The 10,607-nt window shown below is 40.2% G+C and overlaps 1 protein-coding gene across 1 annotated transcript in view; it reads right to left on the reverse strand.

Annotated features, from left to right (window-relative positions):
* Window positions 1–9,954, reverse strand: part of LOC118006646 (5-hydroxytryptamine receptor 4) — an 89,768-nt gene extending 79,814 nt beyond the window's left edge. Inside the window, exon 1 of the mRNA XM_034999362.1 lies at window positions 9,860–9,954. Coding sequence (XP_034855253.1) covers window positions 9,860–9,954 — 95 coding nt within the window. The remainder of the gene's footprint in view (window positions 1–9,859) is intronic.
* Window positions 9,955–10,607: the final 653 nt, after the last annotated feature.

Below are 10,607 nucleotides of genomic sequence, written 5' to 3' on the forward strand. Positions count from 1 at the left end.
TAAAACTTTTTTTTTTTAAATCACCTAAGGAGCTTTCACAAATGCTGACATATGGGCTCCAATCTCTAAGACATTGATTTAATTGGTCTGGGTTTTGCAGCCTAAATATTGGAATTTTTATAAGCTCTCAAGTTATTCTGATGTGCAACCAAGGTTGAGAGTCACTGCTAGAGAAAGGTAAGATTTAGTAACAAATAGTAAGAACTTTCTAACAACTAAATATGGTCCGCACCGCAATAGCTTCCTGGTGTTGTTTTGAACTCCCCAGCTTGGGACAGAAATGTTTAAGAATACCTATTATACCACTTTGCACCCGTTAAGATGGCTATTATAAAAATAAAACAAAACTAAAAAATGACCAGTGTTGATAACCATGTGGAGAAAGTGGAACCCTTGTGCATTCTGCTGGAAATGTAAAATTGTGTGGCCCCTGTGGAAAACCATTTCTCAGAAGAAACTTTCTCAAAAGTGTCTCAAAAGACTAACCATAGAACGACCAGATGATCCAGAATTCTAGTTCTAGGTATAACCCCCAAAGAATTGAAAGCAGGGGCATAGATAAATACTTGTATATCTATGTTTATAGCATATTATTATTTTTTTAAAAGATTTTATTTATTTATTTGAGAGAGAGAGAGAGAGTGAGAGAGAGAGCACAAGAGGGGGTAGGGTTAGAGGGAGAAGCAGACTCCCCGCTGAGCAGGGAACCCGATGTGGGACTCGGTCCCGGGACTCCGGGATCATGACCTGAGCCGAAGGCAGTCGCCTAACCAACTGAGCCACCCAGGCACCCTGTTTATAGCATATTATTCACAATAGCCAAAAGGTAGAAATAACCCAAGTGTCCATCAATAGATAAATGGATAAACAAAATGTGGTAATACATATTATGGAATATTATTCAGCCATAAAAAGAAATGAAGTTCTGATACAAGCTACAACATGGATAAAACTTGAAAACATTATGCTTAGTGAAATATGAAATAATCCAGACAAAAAGACAAATATTGTATGATTCCACTTATATGAAGAGCCTACAATATGCAAATTCACAGAAACAGAGAACTGAATAGTGGTTACCAGGGACTTGGGGGAGCAGGGAATGAGAAGTTATTTAGTGAGTACAGAGTTTCTGTTAGGAAGAGGAAAAAATTCTGGAAATGGATAGCGGTGATGGTTGAACACCATCGTGAATGTACTTACTGTCACTGAATTACACATTTAAAATGGTTATTTTACATATTAATGGTAAATTTTATGTTATGTATATTTTATCACAATAAAAAAAGGTTACATGGATGACCACATATCAGGATATTGTATAGGACTCCTGTGTTGGAGGCAGGTTGAACTAGCTGATTTGGGGTTGTTTTCTTGTCTATGGACAATGATCTGAACATATTCTTAGAACATGGATTCTCCATCAACCACATCCTCATCATTAGAACCATCTCCCCTGTACTGCCTTTCCTCTTGTAGGAGAAAAAGCCAGATTCAGGAGATGTGGTGAACACCTCTGGCACCAGAGAATGTATATTTCAAATCAAAAGGCTATGTCAGGGTCAGAGAATCCCAAGTTCTGTGTTATGGTTCATTTGTGATGCCAATTAGGAACTAGAAATAGCTAAACTTTAAACTGTGAGTGACAAGCAAAATTCAAATCATGAAAGGAGCTTTTCTAATTAAACAGAACTGTCCACTGAACTAAATGTAAGTCCAGTAATGATAATTAAAATAAATCAGGAACCACTTCAACAAAATCCATTTTAGATCCCTAGGTTACCTCTGACAGCCTCCAACCACTCCGTCAACTGCGACCAGGCAGTCCTCATCTGCACAAAGAGCTGTCCACTCCACTAAATTGGTTCTTTGACAATTATGAGAAATTTTCCTTTCTCTCTTCTTTTAATATTTACTTATTTTAGAGTGGGGAGGAGAGGAGGGGCAGAGGGAGAGGGCAAAAAAAAAAAATCTCAAGTAGACTCTGCTGAGTGCAGAGCCCAACACAGGGCTTGATCTCATGACCCTGAGATCGTGACCTGAGCTGGGAAACCAAGAGTCAGACCCTTAACTGGCTGTGCCACTCAGGCACCCCTCCTTTCTCTTCATTTGCTTTTTTCAGTTATCTCTTGATCTATTAAGAAATACCACAAACTTGTTGGCTCTGTGTACCATTTTCTCTGCTCTTAATAGAAGAAAATGTTATGACAATAATTCTGGTTAAATTTCCACATATGTTAGTGTATGTGAAAATGGATTATAAATGACAAAGTATAATATAAATAAGTAATCATTGTTATTAATATCAGAAGCCCATATACGGACAATAGCTAAGGAAGTTTTAGGTTTGTTACATCATCCAGAACAATTGGTTTCAAGGTCACATACACACAGAAACACTTTCTCAGGAGTCAAGAACACTTTTCTCTTTTTTTGCACTGGCCATGTTAACAACAGCCATATAACTTCAAAGAAGTCACTAGCCTTCTCTGAGCCTTAGTTTCTTCATGGATCAATTGAGAAAGTTACATTAAATCTCTCATTTATCAAATACGTGTTGATTGCCAGCCATATGCCAAGCACTGGGATACAACAGTAAAGAAGGTGACCAAGACCCTCCCTTCATGGAGTTCAAACTATTAATGAGCAAAAACAATAAGCAAGTGCATAGCTAAAGAAATACAATTGGTGATCAGTACTTCAAAGTGACACTCTCAAACTTTAATGTTCATGTGAATCTATGGGGGGGATCTTGTTAAAATGCAAATTCTGATTCTTTCAGCCTGGGATGGGGACTGGGGTTCTGCATTTCTCACAAGCACATAGGCTCATGAAGAGCATCACGGATGCCCATGCTGCTGGTTCATGAATCACACACACTAGACCGTAAAACTATCAAGGGTATTGACAGGATAATGGATAGAGAACAACTGAGTTGGAAACTCTAGATGATCAGGGAACATGGGACATGACATACATGCAAAGAATGCATGAGTTAGAGGAGCCAGGAGAAGAACAAGTGCAAATGTCCTAAGACAGGAAAGACATTTTGTATTCACTATTGTAGGAAGGGAATGAGCAAGGAATAAAGAATCTGGGGTAAGTTCTGAAAAGTAGCCGGGAGCCAGGTTCCTTGGGCTTTGTATGCACTGCTGAGAAGTTTATCTTCCATCACACAATAATAGAGAATGCAATGAAGTGATTTAAGCAGAAAAGTGGCCCTGTGGATGCAAATGTGATAGAAAGAGAGTAAGCCTGTCAGGGGCCCTTGCCCAAGTTCAGATAAGTGAGAGCAGTGGCTTGGACTACGGTTGTGGCCATGGGTGGAATAAAGCTATATTTGGGAAGTCAAGGGATAGGTAAAAACAATAGATCCATGGATGGATAAGAAGAAGAAATGGAAGTTCCATTTCTGAATTGCTTATCTGGGTAATGAGATAGAAATTTCATGAGATGGGAAAAACATGTTGTATGAGATACCTATACGACATTTAAGTGAAGTAGTGCCTGGCTGGCTCAGTCGGAAGAGCATATGACTCTTGATCTTGGAGCTCATGGGTTCAAGCCCTACATTGGGTGTACTAAAAATTACTAAAAAAAAAAAAAAAGGGTTTTAAAAGACATTCAGGTAAAGATGTCAAAGACGCAATTAGATATGTGTGTCTAGAGTTCAGAAGGGATGGCTGGGAAAGAGATACACTTGGGATTTCCAGTATTCTATGGGATTTAGATCCTGGGGGAGAGATGCAATCACCCAACAAGAGGGCCAGGGGCTTGATGAACTCTAATACTAAGCCATGCAGGAGAGAAGGAGGAACCAGCAGAAGAGAATGAGAAAAAATGCCCAGGGATTATCTGAGGAACATCAGGTGAGTATGGTACTGTGGAAGCCAAGAGTGAAGAAAATGTCAAGTGGGATAGCTCCCCAGAAATACCATGGGACCACTTCCGGGAATAAGGAGAGACCAAGAGGCAGGGCAACCAGAGCAGTTCTTCTTTTTCTTTTTATGTATTGAATTGTGCAATAAAATTGTATCTGATGAGCGGGGTCCAGCCCTGGACCCTTGATCTTTGGAGAATGTCCTCCTCCTCCTCTTCCACTCCTGGTAAGTCCCGGTCACATGAGAAACATCTTTCCCAAAAGCACATCCACACGAGATCCCAGGCAGTTCAAAATACTCCCTATCCAAGGCTTCCTTCCCCCATCCTGTTCACCACTGCATGGTCCTCCGGAAGAACTGCAGGTAAATTAGAGAAGACAGTATTTATTTTCTTGCCAATTAACAGTCAGCACAAAGGATGCCAAGGTACTCTGACTTAAAAGAGAGACCCTGACTAAAATTGGATTGTTTTTCTAGTGTGGATTTTATTAACCTTAAATGTAAGGTCCCTGTTGTTTTCAATAAAGATAAAAGATTGGGTATTGGGGCGCCTGGGTGGCTCAGTCGTTAAGCATCTGCTTTCGGCTCAGGTTATGATCTCGGAGTCCTGGGATCGAGCCCCACATCGGGCTTCCTGCTCTGCAGGAAGCGGCTTCTCCCTCTCCCACTCCCCCTGCTTGTATTCCCTCTCTTGCTGTATCTCTCTCTGTCAAATAAATGAATAAAATCTTTAAAAAAAAAAAGATTGGGTATTGACCAAGGCGGCCTTAGCTTTCTACTCAGCTTGACTAGACTTTAGACAGACTTCTCCCTACTCTAGGTTTCTGGCCTCCCTTTTCTTAGAGTATTTGCTTTATTTTTTTAAATTTGAAATACAGTTGGCATACAACATTATATTAGTCTTAGGTGTACCACATAGTGATTCAACATTTATGTACATTACGAAAATGCTCACCACCATAAATGTCGTTACAATTTGTTACTACACAAAATTATTGCAATATTATTGACTATATTCCTTATGCTGTACTTTGCATTTCTGCAACTTATTTATTTGTTGATTGGAATTTTGTGCCTCTTAAACCTCTTCACTTATTTCACCCACTCCCCTCACCCCTGCTCTGGCATCACCAGTTTGTTCTCTGTACTTAGGAGCTGCTTCTGATTTGGTTTTTTTGTTCATTTATTTTGTATTTCAGATTCCACATACAAATCATATGGTGTTTGTCTTTCTCTGTCTGACTTATTTCACTAGCATAATACCCTCTAGGTCCATCCATGTTGTCACAAATGGCAATATTTCATTCTTTTTTGTGGCCGAGTAATATTCCATGGTATATATATGCCACATCTTCTTTGTCCATTCACCTATCCATGGACACAGGCTGTTTCCATATCTTGGCTATTGTAAATAAGGGTGCAATCAACATAGAGGTACATGTATCTTTTCAAATTAGTGTGCTCATTTTCTTTGGGTAAATACCCAGAAGTGAAATTACTGGATCCTATGGTAGTTCTATGAGGACCCTCCATACTGTTTTGCATAGTGGCTGCACCAATTTACATTCCCACCTGAGAGGGCACAAGGGTTCCCTTTTCTCTACGAGCTCACCAGCACTTGTTATTTCTTGTCTTTTTGATGCTAGCCATTCTGACAGGTGTGATCTTAGAGCATTTACTTTAGAAAATTTGTAATTGTAAATTCTTTCTCTGGCCCTTTGGGATAGAAATATTTTTAAAAACCTTTTTCTAGTTTTACAAGCTAGAATAGCCTATTTTATTTATTTTATTTTTTATTTTATTTTATTTTATTTTATTTTATTTTATTTTATTTTATTTTTTTATTTTATTTTATTTATTTTATTTTATTTATTTTATTTTATTTTATTTTATTTTATTTTATTTTATTTTATTTTATTTTATTATTTTATTTTATTTTATTTTATTTTATTTTATTTTATTTTATTTTATTTTATTTTATTTTATATTTTATTTATTACATTATGTTAGTCACCATACAGTATTGTCTTTCTCATGGACCTAGCAGCCATCCCTTTGAAAGGTTACCGTTAAGGAAGACAGAGCCCCTACCTCCCCGTTTCTGTGGGAAGGCAGGAGCCTAACTTCCACAGACACATTGCTCTGAACTGTAAAACTACCCCATGTTTCCTTGGGGAAGGCCAAATAGCAAACACAGATGGCCTGTGAGCCCCACCCCCACTCCATTCCTGTAAAACCTCTCCTGTCCTTTGTTTCAGCGAAATTGAGTTCCGACTGCATTCTGGTTTCTCTCCCCAATAGCAACAGCCTTGAAAAAGTCGTCCTTATCTGTTTAATTTTGTCCAGTGCAATTTTGGCTTTGACAGTATACATCACTTTTACAACTAATTATGTCGTGTGTGTACTGTCTTCATTACCTTTATTAGTTGCCACTAACGAAACCCGCAACAGTTGGAGCACATACATGGGGCTTAAGCTCAGATAATGTTTGTGTTGGTGATGTTTCTTATGTAAATTAATTTTTAAATGCCTTTTTAGGTAAAGCAGAAATAGTAGAGCCCATGGGTACGTTAACTGTTTTCCTCTATACCAATAACTTCAGAAATATTTAACTGTAAACTTTTTAAAGCATACCCCATTTCCTGCAAATATGTGCACTTGTTTTCTGGGTTTCTTGAGAGCCTAATGTACAAACAATGGCCAGACCCTATATAACAATAAAACTCTGACAGATAATATCTGCCGCAACCAGCCCAGAAAGGTCAGGCCTTATTCAATGACGGCCAACCTCCGTATGTTTTCCCTCCAGACCAACCACAGAAAGACAAATATGCCCCCCAAAAAAACATGAGAGGCTCCCCTTCTTTTTAGCTCACCTCTTGCTTCCCTGTGCCAACAACTTCCAATCAGAGAGCAGCTAAAGCCCTCCTGTTTTCACTATAAGCTTTTTATTTATTTATTATTTTTAAAAATTTTATTACGTTGTGTTAGTCACCATGCAGTACATCATTAGTTTTTTATGTAGTGCTCCCTGATTCACAGCCAGTACTATAAGCTTTTCTACTCCCATGCCTGACTCTGAGTCTTTGCAAACTGCAACTGATGATGGCTGGGCCCCTGGCCCCCATGTTGTAGCCTCTGCAGAATGCCCCTGTTCCCATTAATGGGGTCTTCATTTATTCCCACGTTCTAGATATGTTCTAGGTGGTCCACGTACTTGGAATCCTATTATTTTCAAATAATCTGGAGGAGTATTTCTTATTATTTGCTTTACGTTACTTTGGGCTCTTAATGGTAAGTTTTCAGGTCTTCCAGCTAGCTTTTTTTTTTCAGGTATTTTTTTTTCCTTAGAAAACCTTTTTTATAGAAAGACTAAATATGATAATTCATATAAAACTGTTCCATCATAAGAGCATCAGAGCATGGTGCCCCAAAATCATCAGGGAGTAGCAAAGCTTGGTTAAAACACAGATTGCTGGGTCCACCTACACAATTTCTAATTCAGTACAGATGGAATGGGGCCCCAAATCTGCGTTTCTAACAAGTTCCTGGGTGATGCTGATGCTGCAGGTCTGGGGACCACACTTTGGAGACCACCGACCTAGAGCATTGAAACAGGATGTCCTTTACCCCGCCCTCATTTCTCCATGGCAAGTTACTTTGTTTTGCCCCTAGGTGTGGAACTTCCTACTTGGAAGTGGGGAAATTGACATTGATTTATTGAGCACCTACTATATGGCAAACAATGCACTAGGGAGGTTTTCAATGCTGCGTCATTTCATCCTCACAATTACCATGTAATCTAGTATCAGGACGTCCTTTGTCGGAAGAGACTGGACCTCAGTGTGGCCAGGAAACTTAAGATCCTGTAGGATGCTAAGGTGCTTGGGGGACTTAAACCTATGCACTCTTGATTGCAAGCCCAGTGCTTTTCCCACTAGATTTTAAACATGCTCATTTGAAATTGAATAAAATTCCTTTAAAAAAAATCAGCTAAAGTTTGACTTTTTGTCTACAAACTTAATATCCAACATGATGATGGCCGCTAATATGCCTTGTGAAAATATGCTGGCTATAGAAAATGGTAGGGATAAAAAATCTTTCCGGGAAGAAGATTAGGCAAAATGGAGTTTCTACGCAATTCTAAAAAAATCCCCTTCTTTTGATTGTTTTTGAAGACCCTACAGAGGAGGGTGGGAGGGTGGTGGTAGTGGTTGATGCACAGCTGATGAAGGTCAGGTATTTTTCAAATGCAAACTTGTGGAGGAAAATTCTAGTGGCAAGCTTTTAATAGGCTCTTCAAGGTCCTCAAAGATCACACATATGAGGCATGAGAAAAACTTCAAAGCCCTGAGAAGTTGTATCTGGATAGAGTATAATGGGAGTTCAAAGCTGCAAGGAATACAAAGGCTATCAGGATCAAAGACATTGTGTTCCCAGGCCAGGCCTGAATGCAAAGCCAAGCCAGGACTGACGTGATAAGGGGAGACCTACATTTGGGAAGCTTCTCACTGCTGCACAGCGTGTTAACTATTGGGGCTTCCATTCTTTGTGGAAATAAAATGCTAAATGACAGTGCCAGTAAATTATACCTGAGAGGAGAGTCTCATTTCAAGAAAATCCATCCTTCCAAAATTGGAACTGAGAAAACAACTTAAGAGATCATTTCTTTTTCTTTACAATATATTTTTTATCTATGTGCAAATTCGATGTAGGGTCTCTGGTCTGTTTTGCAAACACCTCTTTGCCCACAGTTGCTGAGGGTCCTTAATGCCCATCAGGTCCAGAAATGTGTTCCTTTGGAAGAAGATAAGTGGCATGTGTTCAGTATTTGGCTGATCATTCCCTTGAAATTATTCTTGTGGTTATAAGAAATCCAGCCCAGGGGAGAAAAAAAAAATGTGGGCCACATGAGGCCTCTCCCCTGTAGTCAATCATTTACCCCGAGGATAAGGGCTCAAGGAAAAGCGGAATTTCCCATACTCTGATAACAACCTGCTCCCCATCCTTCTGCTATAGTTGCCCCCCTGTCCCTGGGCCCAGCTGCTAATGGAGCCAGCTCTGCATATTTTGCCAGGGTCCAGGCTGGTTGTTGCTAAGTATTCTGATTTCTCACCTCACCTCTGCTCTGACAGTATAAAACTTTTCTGCTCAAGATGAAAGAAGAAACTGCTTGGGGTTGCTCTATTATGGGGACAGCCAAACCATGGTCAGTGGGCCAAATCCAGCCCCCTGCCTGTGTTCGTAAATAAAATTTCATTGGAACACTGTCACCCTCAATCCCTGATGTATTTTCTATGGCTGCTTCCCACGATAAAGGCAGAGTTGAGAAAGTATGATGGAGACTGTGTGGACTGCAGAAGCTGAAACGAGTTATTCTGATCCTTTCTGAAATGAGTTTGATGATCCCTGCTCTTCTGGAACCCACAATGAGTTTGGCCTAAAGAAGAATACGGTATGGAGACACTCAGATCTATGAGAACCTATTAAAAGAAACCTAGGTCACTGGGAGTCATTCATTCCTCTGGATTTTTTCACTAAGTGAAAAGAAGCATCATTCCACTTGACCACACCAGAAACCAGGCATCTGACTCCATTTCTCCTCCTTTACCTAAGTCACTACCTACTCTGAGTAGCTCTTAAAACTCTTCACTCCTTTCCAGTCCACCGTCAATACCCTAATGAAGGCCCTTCTGTTATCTTTGCAGCAACTACTGTAGCTACTCATGTCCCACTACCTACTGTGTCTTCACTTAGTGGTCTACCATTGAACTCTCACCTCACCTGGGTGATGGCAAAGGCTTCCCAACTGGTGTTCCTGCTTCCACTCTTTTCTATACACAATCCACTCTTCACCCAGTAGACAGAGTGAGCTTTGTAAAATGTTTCGGTTGGAACATGTCACTTCCCTAACCACTGCCCTTGAGATGGCTTTCAGGACACTCACAGTAATACCCAGAACCCTCACCATGGCCTACATGGCTCCACAAAGCTGGCTCTTGGCCGTTCTGTGATCGCCACCTTTACCACATTCTCCTTTTTCATGCTGCTCCAGCTCTAAAGGCTTCCTCATTATTCCCAGAAGGAGCCAAGCAGGCTCCCCCCTCAGGGTCTCTCATTTGGTACCGCCTCCATCTGGATCTCTCGAACCCCAGGGATCAAAATTACTCACTTCCTCATTCAAGTCTCTGCTCAGATTCACCTCTGAAAAGATGGCTTTCCTGACCACTAGATTTAACACAGGACCTCTCCTCTCACTCTCTATTCCCCTCTCTTGCATGATTGATCTTCATCGCTGTTAGCTACTAAGTCCTTCTACACACCAGAATGTCTTGAATGTAATCCCACTGAGGACAGACTTGGTCTGTTATGTTCACTGATGGTATTTCTCGCCCCTAAAACAGCACCTGGCACATACAAGTACTCAAAAAGATGAAGGAATAAATGAACAATTGGATGAATGAATGAATGAGTCACCCTTTAATTGGTCATCTGCCCTGACTCTTCCTCTTCCCAACCATTAGCAGCACTGAAGTTAAAATGTGTCACTTTGTTTATTCCAGAAGGTACTAACTCATGTCCCCCTATTTATCCAAAACCTTGTAATGCCCCCCCAATGCAATGTTGGTAAAATACCAAATTTGACCTGATTTAACCTGGGCCCTACTTAGTTTTCCACCTCTATTTCTGACACTATTCCATAACCAGATCTACCACAGAGAAACG

Source organism: Mirounga leonina, unplaced genomic scaffold, assembly GCF_011800145.1.
Source record: "Mirounga leonina isolate KUSES-001 unplaced genomic scaffold, KU_Mleo_1.0 Mir_98, whole genome shotgun sequence".
NCBI classification, from domain to species: domain Eukaryota; kingdom Metazoa; phylum Chordata; class Mammalia; order Carnivora; family Phocidae; genus Mirounga; species Mirounga leonina.